Source organism: Chiloscyllium plagiosum, unplaced genomic scaffold (assembly GCF_037043375.1).
Source record: "Chiloscyllium plagiosum isolate Xiang-an unplaced genomic scaffold, Cpla_swu_hap1 HiC_scaffold_11, whole genome shotgun sequence".
NCBI classification, from domain to species: Eukaryota; Metazoa; Chordata; class Chondrichthyes; order Orectolobiformes; family Hemiscylliidae; genus Chiloscyllium; species Chiloscyllium plagiosum.
The window spans coordinates 37,833,863-37,861,197 of NW_028270149.1; the positions used below are offsets into that span (position 1 = coordinate 37,833,863).

Here is a 27,335-nt window from a genome sequence, read left to right on the forward strand (position 1 = left end):
ATGGCCTGTTAATTGATGCATTCAACAGCATTCCTTTTTAATTATGCCTTTTTATATGGACTCACCACATTAACACAAAGCAGGTCAGAGGCTAAGAATACTGTAGTTAATAGGTAATCTCCTGACTCCGTAAAACCTGTCTACCATCTACAAGGCACAAGTCAGGAGTGTGATTGAATACTCCACGTTTGCCTGAATGGATGCAGCTCCAACAACACTCAAGCAGCTTGACACCATCCAGGACAAAGAAGCCCGGTGGGCGGCACGGTGGCCCAGTGGTTAGCACTGCTGCCTCACAGCGCCTGTAGACCCGGGTTCAATTCCCGACTCAGGCGACTGACTGTGTGGAGTTTGCACATTCTCCCCGTGTCTGCGTGGGTTTCCTCCGGGTGCTCCGGTTTCCTCCCACAGTCCAAAGATGTGCGGGTCAGGTGAATTGGCCATGCTAAATTGCCCGTAGTGTTAGGTTAAAGGGGTAAAGGTAGGGGTATGGGTGGGTTGCGCTTCGGCGGGTCGGTGTGGACTTGTTGGGCCGAAGGGCCTGTTTCCACACTGTAAGTAATCTAATCTAATCTAAGCCCGCTTGATTGGCATCACATCTTCAAGCAGCCACCCACTCCAGGCCTGACGCTCAGTAGCAGCAGTGTGTACTATCTACAAGATGCACTGCAGAAATTCACCAAGGTTCCTTAGACAGCACATTCCAAACCCATGACCACATCCACCTAGAAGGACAAAGGCAACAGATGCATGGGAACACCACCACATGCAAGTTGCCCTCTAAGTCACTCACCATCCTGATTTGGAATCGCCAGTCCTTCACTGTCACTGGGTCAAAGTCCTGGAATTCCCTCCCTAAGGACATTGTGGGTCAACCTACAGCATGCGGACTGCAGCAGTTCAAGAAGGCAGCTCACCACCACGTCTCAAGGGTAACTAGAGGTGAGCAATAAATGCTGGCCAGCCAGTGATGCCCATGTCCCACCAGTGAATAAATGAAAGCTGCACCCTTACCCAGTACCAGCAAAACAAAAAGATGCTGAAAATTGAAAAAGGGGTGAAGGGGTGTGGTGAATGGCAATCTCACTATTGGTTCCTTCTAACTATTTTTAAAGTACTCCTGAGTCAGCCTGACTTGTTGAAAATCTGAGCTGAAATACTTTCAAATTAACTGTATAATGATAAATCATAGGAACTCGTTTGTAACTTGCTTTGTCATTTTCTGAACAAAAATGGTGCATGATTTTTCTGAAACAATTTTTCTTCAATTAAAAAAAAACATCCTTGGTATGCTTGATTTTCATGAGTAAAGCAATCTTTTTAAAAATTAACAGACTATTTTCTTTTTGATGGGCTGACACATGCTTTCAAAGTCCAAGTCTGTTAATTTATTTTTCTTGTCCTTGGGAAGCTTCTCCTCACACTTGTCTCAAAGTCTTGGACAGGTCAGAACATTTTTGGTGCATAGTAGGGCATCACTTACTCATCTCTCTCATGATTCCTTAATTTTCTCTTCACTTTGTACTTGTGATTCTCCAAAATTTTTCTCTTCTTCCCAAATGGCAAAGGCTCCACCCTATATTCTCTTCTCTCCACAACTTCCGTATTGAAACCCCTCTATAACTCATTATTTCCTAGACCACATTCATCTGTTCTTCTACTTAAAATGTTCAGCTTTATGAAATCTAAGTTTGCTGTCATTTATTCATCAATTTCCCAAGTTTTAGAACATAGAATATAGAACGGTACAGCACAGTACAGGCCCTTTGACCCACAATGTTGTGCCAAGCATTTATTTTAATCTAAGATCAACCTAACCTACACAGCCCTCAATTTACTGCTATCCATGTGTTTGTTCCGCAGTCACTTAAATGTTCCTAATGTCTCTGACTCTACTACCACCATTGGCAGTGCATTCCACGCACCCATCACTCTCTGCATAAAGAACCTACCTCTGACATCTCCCCTATATCTTCCTGCAATCACCTTAAAATTATGACCCCTTGTGACAGCCATTTCTGCCCTGGGGAAAAGTCTCTGGCTAGCTACTCTATCTATACCTCTCGTTACGCTGTACACCTCTTTCAAGTTCCTTCTCTCCAGTGTTAAAAGACCTAGCTCTCACAACATCTCTTCGAAGACAAGCCCTCCGATTCAGGCAGCATCCTGGTAAATCTCCTCTGAACCGTCACCAAAGCATCTATGTGCTTCCCATAATGAGGTGACCAGAACTGGACACATTTGTTTACATTTGATTTGTCTTGCATTATAGCTCAGTCTCCAGTTCAGTTTCTTGACAAGAACAAAACACTGACAGTAAAAGTTAACTAAATCTCTTTCACATTTGATGTTGGATATATTTGCTGGTGTATTGTTCTGTAGGTAATCCATCCCCATTATTTAGCATGAATCTAAATGTCAGGCTTTAGTTACTCAACTATCAAAGGTATTACAGTGAGATGCACACTTGCCATTGTTCAGTACTATTTTCATGAGATGCCACTGGACAGGCATTATGAGGATTGATATTCTGCTGTTGATTTCCTCACCTTTAATGTTTCCTCATCAAAAAGGGCAGCAGGTAGAGCACTACTATTGTCTTCAGTATCCTGATCCTAAAACTGAAAAGAAGTGACCAGGATTTCTGTTGCTGATCGCCATCCAGTGACAACTGATGCAAGGTACATTTGTGTACTTTGGATGAGGATTGGATGAAGGTCAAATGTGATGCCTGCCATAGTCAGAGTCGGCTTTACTGCTAATTATACACATGAAGCATGGTCATTTCTGTGATGAATTGAGAGTCCAACAACTTGCAGTACCTTCAAGGGAGGAAGGAAGACAATACATTTGTCTTTATAACCCTTTTCAGCTTCAGGATCCTAACTCTCCATGGTTTCTAATTCAGGAAGAAAAGTTTAGCCTTATCCTGGCAATTGAGCCATCAAAAGAGTTAATGTCTCTGCAGTGAAACAGTCTGTCATGCAGTCTAGAGCATGTTTCTTTGCAGCTAGCAGCACAAAGAAATCTATTTATGTCAGTTATGATAAAAGGAGTCCTTTAGTACTGTCCTAGAACACTACTCAGTAGCTGTTTGACACATTAGTAGGCTATTGATCTATCAGTAGGGTCCCTTGGAACAAAGACAGTATCTTGTCTGTTAAAAGCCTAAGGTCAAATAGTGAAAGCATCGTACATTCGATACTGCTGTGCACTAGAAATCCAAACTATTTTGTTCTGTCTCATGAATGGCTTACATTTGAAATGATTTATCTCAAAAGATTTGGAGGTTATTGTGTTGACCACTTATGCCGACATAGTGAGCTAAGTGTTCTGTCTGTCCATCATGACTTGTTAAATAGCAGGGCACCTCAAGGTTTATAACCATGGCTAACATTTTTATGTGCATATTGAATTATCAACAAAAATCACAATAATAAATCATAATTAAGAAATGCTGATTCTGTAAAAGAAAAGCAAAAGAAGCATTTTAGCTTGTAAATTTTTTGCATACATGACGATGTACAGTTCTGGGAAAGAAATGTGAACTTATGTTTAAAAAAATTCCATGAAAACACACTGACACTAAAGCAGATTATCTCATTTAAACAGAAGGAGTCAAGGAATGAGTCACTTAATCCACCAGATTTTCCAACATTTGACTACAAATACTGATAGCCAGCCGGCTGTAAATCATTAATGTAACATTCATCCTGAAAGGTTAATAAATGTAATGTAATTGTTGTAAATTTCATTGAAGATGAAAATCCAATTTATGCTTCATTTTGTGTATTTCAAATGGGATGAAATTTGGCTTTTGTTGTCGTTCTTACTCTATTCTTCCCTTTTTGTCTGTAATCAACACACTACTTTCTATGAAGTGAACATCAGGTTACATCTTCCCTGAGGTGCAAGCTATTTGTTACTGAAAAGTTTTATTCAATTATTAAAAGACAATCTAATTGAACTGTTGAATTAACAAATATATCGTTTTAGGTCAACTTAAGCAGTTGGTATACTAATAGACATACAGTCATACAGACGTAGAGCATGAAACCCTTTGGTTCAATTCGTTCATACCAACCACATATCCTAAATTAATCTAGTCCCATTTACCGGCACTTGGCCCATATCCCTCTAAACCCTTCCTATTCATATACCCATCCATAATTTTCCCATTTTAGTTAAAGTGTTTTGCTGAGTTTGATTTATGGTGTCTGGTCTGCCATGGCTCGGAGCAAATTTTCTCACACAATATTCCTCTGTCCACTTCATTTAAGTATGCAGCTGGGATCTTGGTGCCATTTGTAGGAAGTTACACAGCCAATGAGATGGAAAAGTTCAGCACTGCCAGTATCTTCTATGTTGCCATATATAAAGCCAAAGTGCACATCACATCAGATTCTGCAAGCCAGGAATTGCCTCTCACACAGTGCTTGAATGTTATTTTTGAACATGGCCCTGTGTCGCAGACAGGGACCTGGAGGTGCTGATGGAGATGGTAATGGAGAAGAGGGTAGTCCTTTTTCCAGCTGACTGCTACAGGAGGCCATGCTAACAGATACAGTCTGCCTGAACCTAGGTAAAGGCCTGGGATAGTGTAAAAAGAACATCCGTCAATGAGAAAAAATGGTCATTGATCTTGTCTACACCACAAGGATAAATGTCACCATCTTCTGTCTGTAACCTCATACTTACAGGGTCACCAGTCACTCTAATTCTGCCATGGTGCACATCAGTCCCATGGCTCAGGGACTATAACTTTAAGTATTGCAAGCATCATATCCATTTTAATGTCCTTTACCCAATTCCTCCTCCCAAACCCAACCATTCTGTCCTCTGGGCTTTCGGCTTATTCAATGAGGGTACCTTTTGCTGGTGCATCACCAGTAATTGCACTTCCATCCACTTTCAGCATGTGCAATCACTTCTTTTCTCTCATAGCAAGAAGCATTGGCCCAACCAAAGGACAGATGTCACTACAGCACTTCAACATACTTACCTATAACCCATAAATACAGACTACTTGCACTTGACCTGCAGGGTTGACCTTGGACTAATCCCCTGACTGCAAGGACATCGATCCATGGACTCTGATACAACTAAGAGTCTGACTTACCATGGCAAACTTCCAGTCGTGTCATCAAATGAGCTCCTTGGCTGAGTGTAACAGCACCCCCTGACTGACCATTGTCCCGTTCACTTAAGTAAGTACTGCTCCCCTTTTACTGTCACACCTGTTCATTTATTTGAAACACACAAAGTGTGTTTGCTGCATAATCTGCTGGCACATGCTGCAAGTCTGCTATTGCCATAGTGTATTGCCACATAATGACATAGAGACATAGCATGGAAACAGACCCTTCAGTCCAACTAGTTCACGCTGTCCAGACATCCTAAATTAATCTAGTCCTAGTTGCCAGCATTTGGCCTATATCCCTTTAAACCCTTATTATTCATATAACCATCCAGATTGTTTTTTTTTTCCCGCTACATCCTTCCTATTGCAGGGAGACCAGAATAGTGGCCTAACTAATGTCCTATACAGCCATAACATGACCTCCCAGCTCCTTTACTCAATGCAAGGACCAATAAAAGCAAGTGTACAAAATGCCTTCTTCAGTACCTTTACTACTTTCAAGGAGCTATAAACCTTCACTTCAAGGTTTCTTTGACTTCTCCCCCTGTCCGACTACTTTCTCAGTGCTCTCTCAACCCCCATTTCTCCCATCACAAGCTGCCTTGTGTCTCTGTCTGCACTGAAGAACAGCTTAAGCAACAGTGGATAGTAGCCTGTAACTGAACACTAACGACCCTAAGAAAGCAAGACAAGCAGTCAATAAGCCAGTGCTGAAATCAGAGAGTGTGCTCTAAGAAAGCAATCTAAAACCATAAAATGCATTCTGTGAAGATGTATGAGATGGCTATGAGTTCCTGTACACAAAGAGACCTGGCAGATGTAGGTGTCCTTGACCTCCAAAGGAAAGGGCTGAAGTGGTGTGCAAGCTGGTCCAAGATGAGCTATGGTGATGTGGTGAGGCAGTGGTTTGCCAATACTGACATGCATGGATTAAGAATGGTGGCCATGGAGCATGTAGTACTTTTGTTGTGAAGAAGCAGTTAAATAATGGCCAGGACAAACATTGGGTCAGCTGCAACTCGCAGTTAGCTGCTCTGATTTACATTGTGGCAATTTGATGTCTAGTTTCTTGAAGAAAGGGCTTTAATGAGTGAAAATAACATACTGCCTTCTCAATGGTGAGGTTCTGCAGTCACCACTTAATGGTTGTGAGGGACATTGCAAAAAAGTTTTTTTGACAGGAAGGATCTGATTTTTTCATTCATATCCTATTTTTCCACCTTTCTTGACATTGCTCATATCTCACCAGAATGGGAAAATTACACTGAAAATGTTTGGAATCAGGCAAAGGCCACTATTACTGTTCATTGTCAGAATTTGGGGGTTTATATTGGCACTTGCTAGCTGTCCAGCTGGAAACGGGCATAAGGATTGACCTCTCTGCAAGAACAGCAAGGCCCTTAGGCCCACTCGTTTTAATAAGATTGGCAAACTTTTGACATCTACCATGAATTCCTAGGCAGCTCATTGGCTAAGGACAGATAAATGTTGGGTCACTGTGACACTGAAAGCAGCCTAAGGAAGGTTCTGCTACTGAGGAGAAAGATGATTGAACATTGGCAGTTGACCTGAGAAGTGTTAGGAAACCAGAAACACCCTTTGGCTTCTAATGGATCTTAATTCTGGGGATAAGGCAGCGGTAATTGTACAGTAAGTTTTAAAAATTGAATTCATTAACATTTCCATCACTGTTGCTGAAAGATTTGCCTATAAGTTGCATAATTAAATTCATGGTTATTGAAACTGGAAGAAAACCCAGCTACCTTTCATTCTCATTTCCAGCATGTATCCAGTTATCTCTGAAGACATTTTTATTTTCCTCCTCAGGTCTCTCTAACGTTTCTGATAACGTTTGACTCACATCCTGTTTTTTAGGCGGTCTGTCCTGCAGAGAGCTCCATTATTGGCCCCTACCATCACTAAAGACAGAGGGGGGAGAGACAGAATTAAATTCGGAATAAACATAGGAATGAAGGCACAGAGAGACTGAAATGTAAAAGGAAAGAGACTGGATTAGAAAGAGAGAAAAGGGACTGAAGAGAAAGGAAAGGGATCGAAAGAGAGGTTGAGGTCCAAGAATGAACTAAAAAATAGCAAATTAGGACATTTATGTACAATTATTAATAACCTGCTATTCTTTTCGTGCAGTAAGTCCAACCAAATATCCCTTCTTTCTCTTAATTTCAATTCTTTTAAACTGTGTCCTTATATTTCAAACCGTCACTGTAGTGCATAAATTACATAGTTCAATTTTGTCAATTCCCTTAATATCATTGCAAATTTGCCTTTAATCACTTCAAAGCATTTTCTTCAAAGAAATAAAGAATGAAGATCAGTCAATCTATGGGTGTAATCCAGGTAGCTGTGGGTTTGTAAAAATGTCAGTGTGAAGCTGACCTAATAATCAGCAGTAATACAGGCTACTTGAGAGCTCTTGTGCAGTGGTAGTGTTCAAGTCCCATCTGTTCCAGAAATGTCTAAGAAGATCTCTGAACACGTTGATTAGGAAAATATCTACAAGTTGCTTATACAGTGCTGCCAAATTTGAGGATAAAGTTAGTTTCTCCCATGTATTCCTTCTCACCAGTACTGCTTGCATTAAAAGCAATTTGGGTGAAAACTTTGGTGGCCCAGGCATGGAGCCTATGGTCTAATAATACTCTCACATAAAAAAGTAGATTTTTACTTCCTCCTGAGTAACAAAGTTGAGAGTGTGTTGCTGGAAAAGCACAGCTGGTCAGGCAGCATCAGAGGAGCAGGAAAATCGACATTTTGGGCCAGAGCCCTTCTTCAGGAAAGAGGTTGGGATCCTCGGGGGTGGAGAGATAAATGGGAGGGGGAGGGGTGGTGGGGCTGGGGAGAAGGTTGTTGAGAGTACAATAGCTGAATGGAGATGGAGGTAAAGGTGATAGGTCGGAGAGGAAGGTGTAGCGGATAGGTGGGAAGGTCGATTGACAGGTGGGACAAGTCATGAGGGTGGTGCTGAGCTGGAAGGTTGGAACTGGGGTAAGGTGGGGGAGGGGAAATGAGGAAACTGGTGATGTCCACATTGATGCCCTGGGGTTGAAGGGTTCCGAGGCGGAAGATAAGTGTTCTTCCTCCAGGTGTTGGGCGGTGAGGGAGTGTTGATGGAGGAGGCCCAGGACCTGCATGTCATCAGCAGAGTGAGAGGGGGAGTTAAAATGTTGGGCCATGGGGCGATGGGGTTGGTTGGTGCGGGTGTCCTGAAGATGTTCTCTAAAGCATTCTGTGAGAAGGTGTCCAGTCTCTCCAATGACACGCTTATTCGTTTGGCTGAACTGGTCCTCACCCTCAACAATTTCTCCTTCCAATCCTCCGACTTCCTCCAGACGAAAGGGGTAGCCATGGGCACCAGCACGGGTCCCAGCAATGCCTGTCTCTTTGTCGGCTACATAGAACAGTCCATCTTCCGGAGTTACACCGACACCACTCCCCACCTCTTCCTCCACTACGTTGATGACTCCCCGCATCGATGCCACGTCGTGCTCCCAGTTCATCAGTTCATCAACTTCACTAACACAATCAACTTCTACCTGGACTTTAAATTCACCTGGACCATCTCTGACACCTCCCTCCCCTTCCTAGACCTCTCCATCTCCATACACGAGGATCAACTCAACACTGACATTTTTTACAAATCCACCGACTCCCACAGCTACCTGGATAACACCTCCTCTCACCCTACCTCCTGCAAAAATGCTATCCTGTATTCCCAATTCCTTCGCCTCCACTGCATTTGCTCCCAGGAGGACTAATTCCACCACAGAACACACCAGATGGCCTCCTTCTTTAAAGACCGAAGTTTCCCTTCCCACGTGGTTGAAGATGCCCTCCAATGCATCTCATCCACATCCCACACCTCTGCCCTCGAACCCCACCCCTCCAACTGCAACAAGGACAGAACCCCCCTGGTCCTCACCTTGCAATCCACCAACCTCCGCATAAATAGTATCATTCGTCAACATTTCTGCCACCTACAAATGGACCCCACCACCAGGGATATATTTCCCTCCCCACCCCTATCCACTTTCCGCAAAGACCATTCCCTCCGTGACTACCTGGTCAGGTCCACACCCCCCAAAAACCCACCCTCCCCTCCTGGCACCTTCCCCTGCCACCGCAGGAATTGCAAAACCTACGCATACTTCCCACCTTACCTCTGTCCAAAGCCCCAAAGGAGCCTTCCACATCCATCAAAATTTTACCTGCACATCCACCAAAGTCATTTATTGTATCCAATGCTCCTAATACAGTCTCCTCTACATTGGGGAGACTGGACGCCTTCTCGCAGAGCACTTTAGAGAATATCTCCGGGTCACCTGCAACAACCAACCCAACCACCCTGTGCCCGAACATTTCAACTCCCCCTCCCACTCTGCCGAGGACATGCAGGTCCTGGGCTTCCTCCATCACCACTCCCTCACCACCCGACACCTGGAGGAAGAAAGCCTTATCTTCCGCCTCAGGACCATTCAACCCCAGGGCATCACCAGTTTCCTCATTTCCCCTCCTTACCCCACCCTACCCCAGTTCCAACCTTAGAGCTTAGCACCACCCTCATGACTTGTCCCACCTGTCAATCTTCCTTCCCACCTATCCGGTCCACCCTCCTCTCCGACCTATCACCTTTACCTCCACCTCCATCCAGCTACTGCACACTCAGCTACCTTCTCCCCCCATTTGTCTCTCCACCTCTGAGGAACCCAGCCTCATTCCTGATGAAGGGCTCTGGTCTGAAATGTTGATTTTCTTGCTCCTTGGATGCTGCCTGAGCTGCTGTGCTTTTCCAGCAACCTTACCTCAGTTCTAACCTTCCAGCTCAGCACCACCCTCATGACCTGTCCCACCTGTCAATCTTCCTTCCCACCCTCCTCTCTGACCTATCACCTTTACCCCCACCTCCATCCACCTATTGCACTCTCAGCTACCTTCTCTCCAGTCCCCCCCACCTCCCACTTATTTCTCCACTCCCCCCGAGGCTTCAAGCCTCATTCCTGATGAAGGGCTCTGGCCTGTAATGTCGATTTTCCTGCTCCTTGGATGCTGTGCTTTTTCAGCAACACACGCTCAACTTTGATCTCCAGCATCTGCAGAGCTCACTGTCTTGTGAGTAACAAAGCTCATTCAAGCTGTTCGTTACCGGGCAGCACGGTGGCACCGTGGTTAGCACTGCTGCCTCACAGCGCCAGGGACTAGGGTTCAATTCCCACCTCAGGCAGCTGTCTGTGTGGAGTTTGCACATTCTCCCCGTTTCTGCTTGGGTTTCCTCTGGGTGCTCCAGTTTCCTCCCACAGTCCAAAAATGTGCAGGTTAGGTGAATTGGCCATGCTAAATTGCCTGTAGTGTTAGGTGCAGGGGTAAATGTAGGGCAATGAGTCTGGGTGGGTTGCTCTTCGGAGGGTCGGTGTGGACTTGTTGGGCCGAAGGGCCTGTTTCCATACTGTAAGTAAGCTAATTTATCATCTGCTAAATTTTAATGTATAGATATCTTTAACTTTAGCAGAGGATTTGGACCTGATGATAATGGCACTGGCCTAGTAATCCAAAGCACAAGCTAATGCTGAGGGAACATCAATTCAAATACCACCGTAGCAGATGATTTCAGTTTGACTAAATAATTTGAATTGAAAACTAGGCTCAGTAATTGGGACCTTGAAGCTATTGTCATTTCTAAAAATAGTCTGGTTCATTAGCAAAGGAAATCTGTTAGTCTGGCCATCAAATAACTCCACACCCACAGCAATGTAGTTGCCTCTTAAATGGTCTCGCAAGCCACTCAGCTCAGCAGCAATTAGATATAGCCAAAAAATGCTGACTTTGCAGTAACACACACTTCCAAAGAAAGCATTAATAAAACTTCATTCGTTTTAGCTCTGAATTTACTTTCAAAACAATATTGAACCAGAAGCATGTGCAAATTTGTCCTACATCCTTTTTAAAGTGCTGTGCATACACAAACTCACTTTTATACTATGGGGATCATTTTCCAGTGTATGAGATTATTTTTACTGACCTACTTTTGAGTTGCTTTGCCTTGTGAAGTGTAATGTGGTTATTAATTGTCACCTCAAGTAATGGGTGATACGGGGTGTGAAAACATAGAGATGAACTGTTCAATGCATCAAACACTTACATCAAAGACATCTAATGGCTAGTCCTATCATAGTGTCATAGAGACATAGAGCACAAGAACAGACCAATCGGTCCAACTTGTCCGTGCCAACCAAATATTCTAAATTAATCTAGTTCCATTTACCAACATTTGGCCCATATCCTTCTAAAACTTTCCCATTCACAGTTAAAAAGCACACAATACCACGTTATAGTTTCCCATTCATATACCTTTTAAATGTTGTAATTGTATCAGCTTCCACCACTTCCTCTCATAGCTCATTCCATACACACACTACTCTCTGTGTGAAAGGCTTGCCCCTTAGATCCCTAAAATCTTACCCCTCTTAAACCTATGGCTTAACCTGTGCCCTCTAGTTTTGGACTCCCCTACCCTGGGAAAAAGACCTTGGCTATTCACCCTATATACCCTCCTCGCAGTCTCCAATCCTCCAGAGAAAATGGCCCCAGCCTATTCAACCTCTCCCTATAGCTCAAACCCTCCAACCCAGGCAACATCCTTTTAAATTTTTTCTGAACACTTTCAAGTTAACAGCATCTTTCCTATAAAAAGGAGACCAGAATTGAACCAGTATTCCAAAAGTGACCTAACTGATGTTCTATACAGCCACAACATGACCTCCCAACTCTGATACTCAATGCAAACATACCGAATGTTTTTTTCATCACCCTGTCTACATGCAAGTTCACCTACAAGAAATTATGAACCTGCATCCCAAGGTTCCACCTGCCACTCCTTGGCCTATTAGCCTACTTGATTGAGGTCCCATTGTACTATTAAATAACCTTCGTCGCCGTTGACTACAACACTAATTTTGGAGTCATTTGCCTGTATTCACATCCAAATCAAGCACATGAATGATGAAAAAAAAGTGCCCTTATGCAACCTGATGTAAGATATCTCAAGTCATCTTCAAAGTCATGTTGATGAAAGTATAAGCTCTCTTGCTGTAGCACTAACTACGGATTTAATAAGTGGCAGCCTGATTAAGTTGTTTCACACTGTACTGGGCAATACCTTTACTTAATCATGCTTCAAAGGGGTTAAAAATAACTCCTGTTTCTGTTAAAAAGAGTTGTCAATAGCAGCTTAATTGTAAGTCTTATTATTACTCACCATCCCGTGTTTTGTTAACAAACGAATTTCTTTTTAGCCCTTTGTATTCTAATGAACCTGCTGTGATAATTTACATTTTCCAGCTTGCAGACTCATTTCACAAGCTTTAATTATGAAATGTAACACATGTATCAGGTTCACTAGAATATATTTTATGTTTTTTAAAGAGTTCTTTTGAAACATTTCATGACCTCTAATTAAAAATTATGCATGAATATTTGACATTGCTTTCAAGATTGTGAGGAGCTGACATTGACATATGGTGGTATGATTATTTGAGCTGACAGGTCTCCTTTAGTTTCTCTGTGCCACAGGGAAATCATGGCAGCTGAAATAGTAGCAGGAAGGTTAGTGAAGGGCATTACTGTCAAATTCTATGTTTTGTTTTACCTTGGGATATTTTACTCTTTGCCTCACATGAGGTTTTCCCTGAATCTCTCTTCTTCTGCACCGACTCTTGAAGCAATATTAATCTACAGGTGGTATCAACCTACGGTACCAACCATTCTTCATTTCAGCAGAAGCATTCAGTTGTAAAGCTGAGTTGATCTTATTCTTGACTCATCCCAGTGTACACACATTCACATATTTCTGTAGGCGAAAGTGAGGACTGCAGATGCTTATCCCAACCCTCGTTAACTGTCCTACCCGTCCATCTTCCTTCCCACCTATCCGCTCCACCCTCCTCTCTGACCTGTCACCATTACTCCCACCTCCATCCACATATAGTACTCTCAGCTACCTTCCCCCCAGCCCCACACCCCCTTCCACTTATTTCAGCAACCCCTCAGTTCACAGCCTCATTCCTGATGAAGAGCTTTTGTCTGAAACATCGATTCTCCTGATCCTTGGATGCTGCCTGACCTGCTGTGCTTTTCCAGCACCACACTCTCAACTCCTCTGTAGGATAACTGAGTAGCAATCAAGTCAGGCATCCTAGTTTTGTTGTTCCCCCTTCTTGGTCAGGCCATTTCGTCCAGGCCATAATTCCCCACAGCTGGTAAATTTGACACCACCTAAATGCTAATGTTAAGAGTTTAACATGATCGTCATTTCTACACCTTGAGTCTGTTTTGAAGCAAGGTGAATTATTAAGGAGATGCAGCTAAAATAGATAACAGTAATCGCAAAGCATTATGTAATATAACTGGAGAATAACAATGAGCTTCCCTAAAAGGTTCATTTAATAAAAGCTACATGTAAGTGAACATTGCATTTATGGTTCTAACAAGAAATCCAAGGTTAGATATCAGCCAAGCTGATAGTAAGATTGCTGCAATTGTTTTCAGTGCATTGGACTAAAGAGGGAAACATATTTCCAAAGTTTATGAATAATAACCAGTAACTCCTCTAAAATGTGCTTCTGTGATCATCATGTGGGGCAAGGATAGATCTCAGCTGGTAGGCCCTCTGTGCTCAAAGATTCTTTAAGCTAGAGACAAGGAATGTTTATTGTATGAGGTTCCGAAAGAACAAAGATGCTTGTGGAATTGAGACCCAGAAAAAGTTAAGAAAATTAGGAGCAAAAGTCATTTAAATATAACTACAAATAATTGTTTGGTGATATTTTAAATCTTGAAATCCTGCTTGGTTAAACAAGCCAGCAATGCCAGTGCTGGTGATGGTGTGGCTGTAGCTTCTGGGAGCTGGTAGACACCAGTGTCACTCATGACAACCACATGTGTTGTATGTGTCTGGAGTTTGAGAAACTTCAGTTCTGGGTTGGTGAGCTGGAATCTGGACTTCAGCGATTACAATGCATCAGGGAGGGAAAAGATTTCCTGAAAGTTTGTTTCAGGATGCAGTCACACCCTCCAGGTTAAATACTTCAGATATGGTTCATAATCAGGGTCAATAGGGTGTGGCTACAAGTGATCCAGAAGAGAGCACTGTGGAGGTGCTTTAGGCCTTGCACTTGTTGAAAAGGTGCAAGGTTAATACAGTCCAATTTCTACAGAGTACCAATAACACATAATAACTTTTTTATTAATCCTCCTTTAGGCTCGGTGACTCATGAACATCAGTACTGGGGTAAGGTGGAGCTGTGTCATTGGGATGGGCTTACTTGACCTGCACTAGTACCAGAGTCCTTACAAACTTTATAATCAGGGCAAATGTATCTCATTGTCTCTTGTACCTAATATATAATATCTGATTCAAGAGCTTCATGATCAAATAATGTTCTAGTTTACTTCAATTTTAGTGAAAGGATTGTCTTTGACTTTTCAATTTTACTCCAAACTTTAAATGGTTCTTTCCATTATTTGAACTGATATTTCAACACATTTTGTATCAGCAGCTGACATTTGAATTGAGTACTTTGCTATGGTAGAACATTTCATTTAAGTGAGAGGACAGGTGCTGTTGATGTCAGTACCACCCACAGAAACAACCATTCAAACAGTCAGTGGTGGAGCAACACTGATTGGATTGCAGCAACACCTACAGTTTAAAATAAAAATGATGACAAAGCAAGTTTCTGTGGAGAAGCATTTAATAGACAATGATCCTTGGGTCATACTGTTCAGGTTGATGATTGACAATTGTCATTTCCCATCCAGAGTATGAAAAATCAATTGGAGGAGAGCCTGACTTTAATAAAGAAAGAATGATGCTGGGCCAAGTAGACCAGAATGAGATGTTGACAGAAGCCTCTGTAACTGGGCAATGGACTAACTTCAAAGTAGATACGGTTCAGGAAGAGTCAAGGTACATTACCTCAAAAGGAAAAGTAGGACAAACAAACCTAGAACTCCTTGGATGACAAAAGAAGATAGAAATTAAGATAAGGGAGTAAAAATATGATTATGAGGCAGAATATACAATTGAGAACCAAGAGGAATAGAAAGAGTTCAGAGGGAAGGTGAATGAGCAGATTAGGGAAGTAAAGAGAAGTTGAGAAAAGACTAGAAGCCAACAAAAGGGGAATTTCACAGTCTTCTATATGCAAATAAATAGTAAAAAAACTGGTAAAAGGAGGAGTAGGGACCATAAAAGAGATTGCTACATGGAATCAGGGGTGTAGATGTGGTATTAAATATACTTTCCATTTGTCTTTACCAAGGAGGTAGCTTTATAGGGAGGCACTGCTGTCATGGTGATGTCATTGGACTAGTAATCTAGAAAGTCGACCAATGCAACAGCAATATAGGTTCAAATCCCACTGTGGTAAATGGTGAAATTTGAATTAAATAAAAATCTGGAATTAACCATAAGGTTCTGTGGAGTATTGCTGAACAAAGGTACCTTGGAAAGCATGTTCATAGTTCCTTGAAAGTGGAGTCCCAGGTAGACAAGATAGTGAAGAAGGTGTTCGGTATGTTTGCCTTTCTTGGTCAGTGCATTGAGTATAGGAGTTGGGAGAGGCCATGTTGATGTTGTACAGGACATTAGCTAGGCCACTTTTGGAATACTGCATTCAATTCTGATCTCTTTGCTATAGGAAGGATGTTGTGAAACTTGAACGGTTTCAGAAAAGATTTACAAGGATGTTGCCAGGGTTGGAGGGTTTGAGCTGCAGGGAGAGGTTGAATAGACTGGTGATACTTTCCTGGAGCATTAGAGGCTGAGGGGTGACCTTATACGTGTTTATAAAATCATGAGGGGCATGGATAGGCTAAATAGACAAGGTCTCTTCCCTGGGGTGGGCGAGTCAAAAACTAGAGGGCTTAGGTTTAAGGTGAAAGGGGAACGATTTAAGAGGGACTTAAGGAGCAACTTTTTCCACACAGAGGGTGGTGGATGTATGGAATGAGCTGCCAGAGGAAGTGTAGAGACTGATACAATTACAATGTTTTACAGGCATCTGGATAGGTATATGAATAGGAAGAGTTTAGAGGGATATGTGCCAAATGCTGGCAAATGGGACTGACTAGATGTATTTGGGCTATCTGGTCTACATGGATGAGTTGGACCAAAGGATCTGTTTTCATGCTGTACATTTCTGACTGTATAAATGCTGGCCCAGTGATGACAATGTAACTATTGCTGATTGCCATAAAAACCTATCTGGTTCACTAATGCTTTTTAGGGAAGGAAATCAGCCATCCCGAGTATGGATCCACATGAATGTGGTTGATTAGTAAGTTAACGTTGACAAAGAACCAAAACCAAATGAGATGTATCCAAGGATATTGAATGAATCATGAGTGAAAATTGCAGGGGCATTGGCCAGAGTCTTTCAGTCATCCCTGGATTCCAGGGAAATGCCAGAAGACTGAACTATTGCAAACATCATGCCCATGTTCGAAAATATTTGTAAGGATAAGCCCAGCAATTCCAGACTAGCCAGCTTAATTTTGGTGGTGGAAAGGCTTCCCAAAACAGCAATTAAAGAATTAGTAGCCACATGGGAGAAGGTCGGTTGATTGTGAAGGGCCAGTATTGAATTGTAATGGAGAAGTTGTTTTCAAATTGCTTGCTAGAGTTTTTTTTGAAGAAGTTGCAGAAAGGTTTGATGAAAGCATTGCTGTTGGTATGGTGTATGTGGTCTTCTAAAAGGTATTTAGCACATTACACAGAATTTGTGAGAACATTTCACAGAATAAAATTAGCTGAATGATAGGAAGCAGACAATAATGGTCAATTGATATTCATTGGGCTGGAGGAAACTTTGTGGTGGAGTTCCCCAGGGATCTGTATTGAGACCCTTACATTTCCTGGTATATCTTAATGATGTAGATCTTTATGTGCTGGAAACACTTTCAAAATTGGAGTTGATTCAAAACTTGGAAGCATTGTAAACTTTGAGGACAGTGAAGAACTCCAAATGACAAGTGAGTGGAGTGGGGAATGGGTGGCAAATGATGTTCAATGCAGAGAACTGTGAAGCAATGCATTTTTATGAGAGCAATATTAACAGACAATATAAATTGAAGGGTACAATTCTGAAGGGGTTGTAGAGGCAGAAGGATCTAAGTGTATATGTGCACCAATCAGTGAAGCTGGCACGACAGGTGCAGAAAGGAGTTTCAAAAGGGTACAGTGTTCTGGAGTTTATTAATAAAGACAAGAAAAAAGAGGTGATGCTGAACTTGTATAGCACACTCGTTAGATTAGATTAGATTAGATTACAGTGTGGAAACAGGCCCTTCGGCCCAACAAGTCCACACCGACCCGCCGAAGCGAAACCCACCCATACCCCTACATTTACCCCTTACCTAACACTATGGGCAATTTAGTATGGCCAATTCACCTGACCCTGCACATCTTTGGACTGTGGGAGGAAACCGGAGCACCCGGAGGAAACCCACGCAGACACGGGGAGAACGTGCAAACTCCACACAGTCAGTCGCCTGAGGCGGGAATTGAACCCGGGTCTCTGGCGCTGTGAGGCAGCAGTGCTAACCACTGTGCCACCGTGCCGCCCACGCAACACAAGTTTTGTGTACAGTTCTGGGCAGCACCCAAAAGGAATGTTGTGAACGCACTGGTAAGAGTACTTACAGGAATGGTTCCAGTGATGAGAAATGTCTTTTATGAGGACAAAATGGAGAGGTTGGGACTGTTCTTCTTGCAGAGAAGGCAGCTAAGAGGACATCTGATAGTTTTCAAAATCATGACATGGTTGTGTACAACTGATAGGGAGAAACTGCTCCCAGTCATGTAAAAGGACGAAGAACAGATTAAAAGTGATTTGCCAAAGAAGCAAGTGGGATGTGAGAAAATACGTTCTTGCATAACAAGTAATTCAGGTCTGGAATTCACTACCTCAAACTGGCATGGAGGCAGGTTCAATAGAGGCATTTAAGAGAGCATGAGATGATTACTTAAAGAGTAATAGAGTCATGCAGCAGAGAAACAGGTCCTACAGCAAAAACAGTGTGTATGGGGAAAAGACTGGTCATGATGCTTGTTTCGAGATCCATTGCAGACACAATAGGGCGAATGGCCTCCTTCTGCGGAGGAACACTCCAGTGATACATTGATTCAGTAGAATGATGACAAGGCAAAATTTGTTGGGCACCTGAAAGGGCTTTTAATAAAAATGGAAATAAAGGGTTATGTCAGCTTCAATTTTTAAAAGTTTTAAATATTTCCAATCTTCTGTTGCCTTTGCAGCGAGAGTGTACAGCAATCATTGATAATGTGGCAATGTTTGCAACTTAGCTTTGGTGCCCCCTGATGGAGTGAATTGTAATAACAGTAAATTGTTAGGATTGACAGAGGTTAAAAAAGTTGAGAATTAAGAAACAAGGAAGTCAAACTCAACATATCAGTGGGAATATTTAAAGATAAGTAGAAAATAAATAAGAAATTTAACTATACTGTCATAGCTTCAGTGAGTTATTTTGGAAAAATTCTTTCATATGGGAAGAATTCAGGATCCAGGTTTAAAGTAATTTCTATCTGCTGGGTTCCATTCAAAACTAGTATGGACCTGTTCATTCTATTCCTAGCAGAAGTGGCCCATTGTATAAAACTACTTTATCCTGCATCTGACCTCTATAATATGAGTAACAAAGACGTGATACTGATAGCCAAGGTTGAAAATAGAAATTGTTTCATTTCAGAGCACTAACTTTCTTCACCTTGAGTTCAAAAATTGTGAAAAGTAATTAGTGTTAGACTATAAATCAGATACTTTATAAAAAAAATCATACTTCTGATAAAAAGATGTTGTAGTTCAATAGTTTCAAAATAACCCGAACAGATTTCTGCCTCATTTCACAACATTAAAAACATGATAGCACTTTAATTATTTTACAGTAAAAAGACATTAAACTAGGTATAGGAGCAATGGATTAAGTTAGATCACTTATAGTTTGATCATTCCTGTATGTAATTAATGTGATTCGTTCTGTCAAGTTACCCGAGGTCCGAAAGTACAAGTGATGATATATTGGTAAAACAGAGGGATACAATTGGTACTGCACCATATATTGGTATACATGATACTGATTAATTGGTCTCCTGCTCACAGGTAATCTAATCTCTGGAATAAAGTTAAAGGGTGAAATTAGTCAATGTCTACAGTGTAAAATCAGCTTACAATAAACCAGCAGCCGATTTTACACCATGTCCAATCTTCTTTCGGCTGAAGCTCATGGAACAATTTAACCTCTTCTTAGAGACAATTTTCTTGTCTCTCTGTTGCTTTTACTTAGTTTGAAATGAAAAAAAAAGCAACATTTTCCAAGTCAATGGAAAATAAACACTTGTGCATTGTATCACATGATGATGATTCATTACAAGTCTGTTTCATGCTGCTAATATACCAGTTTCATCCTCATAATGTTTAGCTTTTAACAATGATCTTAATGTAACCTTGTTTTTTAAAGAAAAAAACTCAAGATGTGGGTTCACTGGCAAGGCTGGCATTTATTGTCCACTCTAACTTTTCTTGAGAAGATTTCCTGTGGCATTACTGCCATCATACTCCCACAATTTAGCCGAGTAGGAAGGTCCAAGATTTTAACCCAGCGACAAAGAACAATGATAATCAGTCCAATCAGGATGATGTGGTACTTGGAGGGGATTTTGAGGGATGGTGCTGATGTTCCCATGCACCTCTGAACGACAATGAATGTTGAAAAGAGGATGAAGTAATAACATTTCTCTTTCAGATTCCCTTGGGAGCTCTTCTCCTACTACCTCCTCATCTCTCCAACCATCTCCTGCTGTTTCAACTCATACATCACAGTCGATCAATAGAGATCAATTTCCCACAGCCCAAGATACTGTAATGGAATCCGAGTCCAGGAGGAGTGAGTCAGAATCCACACTCTCTGCTGTCGTGCCTCTGGATTATCTTATTTTATCTCAATGTGAGACCAAGTCAATTGATATTGCCAGGTACAACTTTTGAACAAATTCAGTAACTAAAACTTTTGTGTAGAGGGGCTCAATAATGCTTCTTCTTTGATACCATTTTAGCTTTTGACAGAGCTAATCATTTCCATTTTAGTTTTTTTAATAATATCAATCTTGCTAATCTCCTGTTGAATTCTCACTGGCTAACAAATTGAAATCATAAATGCTACAAAATAATGGCATTTTATTATTTAAACTGTTGAGTACAGACTGTCAGTTAATGCTACCTGCAAAATTCTTTCAGTTTCTTCTCCATCTCTCTGAAAGGACTGACCTTTTCTGGGCACAGTTCCACAGGCTTAGAGCTGTCTAATACCTTGATCAAATGATTTGTCTTTGTGTACAAGCACAGTGGGTGAATTGCAGTTGCCAGTTTCTCTGTTGAGAGTACAGTAACTGAAATTGTTCCTGTTCGTTTTCATTTACACATGTATTTCCCAACAGTGGCCACAAGGTGGCAATCAGAGGTGAGAATATTGATTTCTCTTGCCCCTCCCCCAAGCACCTGACAATTACCTTACTGGAACAGCAGCCCTGGCTATTGGCTGCCTGACGTCACCTGAATTACCCTCTCACCCTCGGAACGCGCAGCCCTCCACTCACTCTGTGGCAACCCCAACCTCACTATCAAACCAGCAGACAAGGGAGGCACAGTAGTAGTTTGGCGCACCGACCTTTACACCGCTGAGGCCAAACGCCAGCTCGCAGATACCTCCTCCTACTTCCCCCTTGACCAGGACCCCACCCCCCCACCACCAAACCATCATCTCCCAGACCGCCCATAACCTCATCACCTCGGGGGATCTCCCATCCACCGCCTCCAACCTCATAGTCCCACAACCCCGCACCTCCCGCTTCTACCTCCTGCCCAAAATCCACAAACCTGACTGCCCCGGCCGACCCATTGTCTCCGCCTGCTCCTGCCCCACCGAACTCATCTCTGCATACCTCGACACGGTCCTGTCCCCCTTAGTCCAAGAACTCCCCACCTACGTTCGGGACACCACCCATGCCCTCCACCTGCTCCATGATTTTCGCTTCCCCGGTCCCCAACGCCTTATTTTCACCATGGACATCCAGTCCCTGTACACCTCCATCCCCCATCACGAAGGACTCAAAGCCCTCCGCTTCTTTCTTTCCCGCCGTACCGACCAGTACCCTTCCACTGACACCCTCCTTCGACTGACTGAACTGGTCCTCACCCTGAACAACTTCTCCTTCCAATCCTCCCACTTCCTCCAAACGAAAGGAGTAGCCATGGGCACCCGCATGGGCCCCAGCTATGCCTGCCTCTTCGTAGGATATGTGGAACAATCCATCTTCCGCAACTACACTGGCCCCACACCCCACCTTTTCCTCCGCTACATCGATGACTGTATCGGCGCCGCCTCGTGCTCCCACGAGGAAGTTAAACAGTTCATCCACTTCACCAACACCTTCCACCCCGACCTCAAATTCACCTGGACAGTCTCAGATTCCTCCCTCCCCTTCCTCGACCTTTCTATTTTCATCTCAGGCGACCGAATCAACATGGACATCTACTACAAACCGACCGACTCCCACAGCTACCTGGACTACACCTCCTCCCATCCTGCCCCCTGTAAAAACGCCATCCCATTCTCCCAATTCCTTCGACTCCGCCGCATCTGCTCCCAGGAGGACCAGTTCCAAAAACGCACAACCCAGATGGCCTCCTTCTTCAAGGACCGCAATTTCCCCCCCGACGTGGTCGACGATGCCCTCCACCGCATCTCTTCCACTTCCCGCTCCTCCGCCCTTGAACCCCGCCCCTCCAACCGCCACCAGGACAGAACCCCACTGGTCCTCACCTACCATCCCACCAATCTCCATGTACAGCGCATCATCCGCCGTCATTTCCGCTACCTCCAAACGGACCCCACCACCAAGGATATATTTCCCTCCCCTCCCCTATCAGCATTCCGTAAAGACCACTCCCTCCGTGACTCCGTCGTCAGATCCACACCCCCCACCAACCCAACCTCCACTCCCGGCACCTTCCCCTGCAACCGCAGGAGGTGCAAGACTTGCGCCCACACCTCCCCCCTCACCTCCCTCCAAGGCCCCAAAGGAAACTTCCATATCCGCCACAGATTCACTTGCACCTCCACACATATCATCTATTGCATCCTCTGCACCCGATGTGGCCTCCTCGAGGGGAGACAGGCCGCCTACTTGCGGAGCGTTTCAGAGAACACCTCTGGGACACCCGGACCAACCAACCCAACCACCCTGTAGCTCAACATTTCAATTCCCCCTCCCACTCCACCAAGGATATGCAGGTCTTTGGACTCCTCCATCGTCAGACCACAACAAAACGACGGTTGGAGGAAGAACGCCTCATCTTCCGCCTAGGAACCCTCCAACCACAAGGGATGAACTCGGATTTCACCAGTTTCCTCATTTCCCCTCCCCCCACCCTGTCTCAGTCAAATCCATCAAATTCAACACCGCCTTCCTAACCTGAGATCTTCTTCCCAACCTCTCCGCCCCCACCCCAGTCTGACCTATCACCCTCACCTTGACCTCTTTCCACCTATCACATTTCCGACGCCCCTCTCCCAAGTCCCTCCTCCCTACCTTTTATCTTAGCCTGCTGGACAAACTTTCCCCATTCCTGAAGAAGGGCTTATGCCCGAAACGTCGATTCTCCTGTTCCCTGGATGCTGCCTGACCTGCTGCGCTTTTCCAGCAACACATTTCCAGCTCTGATCTCCAGCATCTGCAGACCTCACTTTCTCCTCAAAGATTTCACCTGAATTAAACTTGTCTGATTTTTCTTAGTGGAGCCTAGTGTTGATCATACATGTTCAATGTCACAATTGCGATAATTGATGAATGTGGGACCTTTAGTAGAAACGGACTTCTATTTAGAAATCTCAGCAACATAAGGCAAAATTTGGCTCGTTCACATCATTGAAGTCCAAGTGTGGTGTAGGGAGTCAATAAACAAATGTCAGATAGCACTGCATATGATTAAATAGTAATTGGAGGGAAGGTTTCCAGTCTGGCATTTGGTAATTTCATGGGGTTAACTGTCATTATTGACAGAAGTGGAGTGATGGTGACATAATGAATGCAGAAAATTACTTCTTATGTAAAGACTTAGCTTGCCTCATTCTACATGGGTGAAAATCAAAAATAAATCACTACTTTAAGAGCTTATGGTGTAGCTGTGCTCCTTTCTATGTATGGCAATACAGTCCTTGGTCCAATTCATGGTCTGTTTTGAGAGAGCAGACTTGCCTCATGCAGCTAGCTGGGGTGCAATTATTGATTTAAATGGTTTTGGGGGAGTGTAAAGACCATTTTTGTTTTCTGTACTTTTCATTGTGGCCTGAAGTAGAACAGGACTGTTTCAAGAATCAAGAATTGTGAAAAGGATTAGTGTTTTTGTTTGAAAAGCTAGTTATCGACACTCATTGTAAGTGTAGTTTAAACTGCAGTTTGACCAGGCACTGGGGGAAGTCTAGTTATAGATGAACTGGAACCAGTGAGTGTGTACAAAACAAAATATAGCTAGCAACAAGTAGCTGTTGCAGAATGATGACCAGTTGTCAATGACAAAGGCCTTCTGCTGCCAACAACTGTGTGATTGGCTCCCAGGTAGCTGAAAAGCCTTTGGGTGTGAAAGTTTCCTGAGAAACCATCAGACCTCTGAAAAAGGAAGGAGCTATCCTTTACTCTGCAGTAAAACAAAACACCTCAAGGCTGAAGAAAGCCAGTTCATTTCCCCTCATCAGTTGTTGTAATCTGTGGCCTTTGACCAATAAGTAGGAGATTATATAAATTGTGAAACAGTCACTCCATGCCTTCTGCAAGCAAGTGAAAGTACCTGGAGAAGGAAGGTTGAGGAGCAGTAAGTCCTGACCATCTGTGTGCACCAGGATCATTGAACTGCCTGCCCGATATTTCCCTCTGCCTGTCACACTGATTATTTTTTCTGTATTTAGGGTAGTTTTATGATGGTTTTCTCATGGATTTTATACTGGTTCATAATTGTTTACCTATAGCCAGAATCTATTGAGTCGTATTAAATAGTAATTCTTGTTGAGTGCAGAAACCTGGGCTGTGCTTTCTGTCAACCTGGCCCTAAAAGGCAAGGGAATTTTGAGCATGTTTGTAAAATCTTTAAGTTTTATGATGATGCCAGGAATAGTGGGCTTGATTTCCAGCATGCTATCCCAGTGAAGCGTAACATTGGGAGAAGCAAAGAAAAAGACTTCCTCCTTCCAGTCTCAGTATTGATGGCATCCAAAGTCATATAAACTACCAACTCTCACATATGAAAGCTAGACACATTGCGTGATACCAACAGCTGAACTGGCACGTGGAGTTATACTTTAGAATATAGCATGTTCATGAAAATATGAGAGAAAATTAGAAAAATAAAATCTGACTGTTGGTGTAGTGACCATTTAAACTAACACTGCTACATTGTCCAATCAAAATTTAATTAAAATTTCCATCAATAAATAGATACTTATAAATAGACACCCATTATGATTCACTACTTATGATGCAGTTCTAATATATCAAGGAATCTGTAATGTCGAAAGGGGACACTTTTAGTTTACTGTGATAGCATGAACTGTTATTGTGGGTAATGCGTTAATATTGCATTCAGCTAGGTACTATAATAGGAAAATGGTGTGTGTAATTTTTTGAAGTGTTGAGATCACAGTGCATTAATTTAAATTTACCTTGTGATTTGAAGTGACATTTGCTGAAGTGTTGTGTTAGGAGTGATCATCGGTTACCAACAGCCAGCCGACACTTGAACCACATCTGAAGCTTTTGTCAGAAGATGTTGGATTCAATGCTCACTTCAGGATTTGAGCACATAATCTAGGCTGATGGTTCAGTGCAGTATGAAGCAAATGCTACATTATTCAGACACCAATCTTCAGATCAAATTTATATTGTGGCCTCTTCTGCCTGTTTCAATGGTTCAGATGGATGTTAGAAATCCAAGAGCACTATTCAAAGAAGAGCAGAATTCTCCTGATGATCTGGCTAGCACTTCTTTCTCAAGCTGATTAACAAGTCTTTCATCTAATTGTTGTTTGTGACATGCTGCCTACATATTAACAGTCACGAAATTTTCAACCTAATTTATTCTAGATGAAATGTTTAGGGAAGTTTCTAAGAGATTTTGAAGTTACTGTATAACTGCAAGTATTTTCTTTGTCTTTCTGAATCTGATGATTTTATTTCTGCAGAAGCAACAGCTGTTCGCCATGTGATAGATTACTCGATCATTCCTTTGAGTTGACAGGATCAGATGAAATTCAGGAGAATCCACAATCTAAGAATGGCACCCCAACACGAACATCTTGCAATGTGCCTTTATATAAAAATCTGCAGGATTCACAAATGGTCATTTTTCCCACTCAAGATCAGAGCGGACCTTCATCAGCATCTTCTTCTCCATTATCAGTTTATTCATTCTCACAGATCTTTAACTTTGACAAAAACCACAATGCACTGCCATTTGGTGTAACAGGGATTCACCTTTTGTCCAACACTCCACCGCCAAGGCCACCAAAACCGAACCAACTAACGGAGCGTGAAAAGACTCACAAAGTGATTCAGAATGGGGACGGTGCCTATGCAATAAATCCAGCACCAGTACCGAAAAGAATCCCTCTCTCAAATCTAGAGAAAAAAAATTGGAAAGGTAATGTCACTGATCCAAATATTGGGATATATCTGGTAAGATTTTGCCGAAATGTATAAAGTTTGTTTCAATTTATTAATATCTATCCATTAAGATTTCCATGTTTTCAGAAGCTTTATAAACGCGCTTTATATCTTTGCTGCATATAATACATTTATCCAAATGCTTCAGTTACTGCCAGAAACTCTGCAATGCCATCAACTGCTGTTGCCTTTTTATGTGATATCTGACAGTGAATCTCAGACATTTTTGACCCTGTGCTGGTTTTCTGGTCCATCTCCTCTTGTTATGGACTAAACCAATTCCCCTCAAAGTATATGAAGAAGATAACCTTGACCTTAACGTTTTCTTATTTTAAAGGTAAGTTTAAGATGTTGCATTCCAGATGCAATTCAGTTGATCAAACTACTTGACTTTAAGCAATGCACATTATATTTTAACAATAGTGTAAAAATAGACAAAATTGGTTTGACTGTAATTATATCAAATACTTAACAAAGCAGTATATTAACTACTACTAATTAACTGTTTCAATAGAGTAACAGCCCATAAACCTACCATTGGCAAAGGCAAATTCAGTAAAATAAGTTGTCTCACATACAATTCTAACACAGGAAGAATATTCCAGCTTTTAGCAGTAACTGTGAGCAGAATAAAAGCTTCCACATCCAGCCTCAGGATCCCAGCAACTACTGAAAACTAAAATGAAAAATCTTGATTCTGTGGGAGCTTGATCCTGCCCATTCAGACTCCATCTATTGTTCAATTTTTTTAAAAAATCCAAGGGCTCACAAACTGTTTACTGTATTGGCTTCAAGCAGACCACATGCTGCCTCTGTCTCCACCTTTTTTCATTTAAAATAAAAGCATGAAAATCTCTTAAAGGCATAGTATTGTCAGACTCTTCATCATTGCCTATACTGGCTACATTCAAATCAATAATACTACCCCACCTTACCACAGTTTCACTAAACTAAATTTCCCATTCCCTCAATTTCCTGAGAAATGATCAATCAATCAATATCTGCTTTGAATATAATCAATAACAAAATATCCACAACCCTCTGACAGAGACAATTCCAAAGATTCACATTCCTCTGAGTGAAGAGATTCCTCTCAGTCCTTAATCATCAATCCCTTACCCTCAGAATATGCCCCATGTTCACCTCAATCAGGTGAAGCATCCTTTCAATTTTGATTCTGGCAAGCCCCTTCAGAATCTTGTACACTTCCAGGAAATCAACTCTTTTTCATTTAAAATCACGAGAGTACAGACTCAATTTACTGAACTTCTCATCCCGGACAAACAACTCAGGGACCAATCCAGTGAACACTTTACTAGAAGCATATCCTTCCTTAAATATGGAGATCAGAACTATTAATGTGAAAATCAATTTTAAAAATTCTGAAGTAAA

At 42.3% G+C, this 27,335-nt stretch overlaps 1 protein-coding gene across 4 annotated transcripts in view; it reads left to right on the forward strand.

Moving 5' to 3' along the window:
• gab3 (GRB2 associated binding protein 3) overlaps positions 1-27,335 on the forward strand; it is a 146,196-nt gene that overhangs the window by 81,223 nt on the left and 37,638 nt on the right. For all 4 annotated transcript variants that reach the window (XR_006313792.2, XM_043704854.2, XM_043704856.2 and 1 more), the window contains exons 3-4: positions 19,976-20,204; positions 25,463-25,920. Coding sequence is in view for 3 of the 4 variants with exons in the window: in XM_043704854.2 (XP_043560789.1) it covers positions 19,976-20,204; positions 25,463-25,920 (687 nt within the window). In the remaining variant the exon portion in view is untranslated. The remainder of the gene's footprint in view (positions 1-19,975; positions 20,205-25,462; positions 25,921-27,335) is intronic.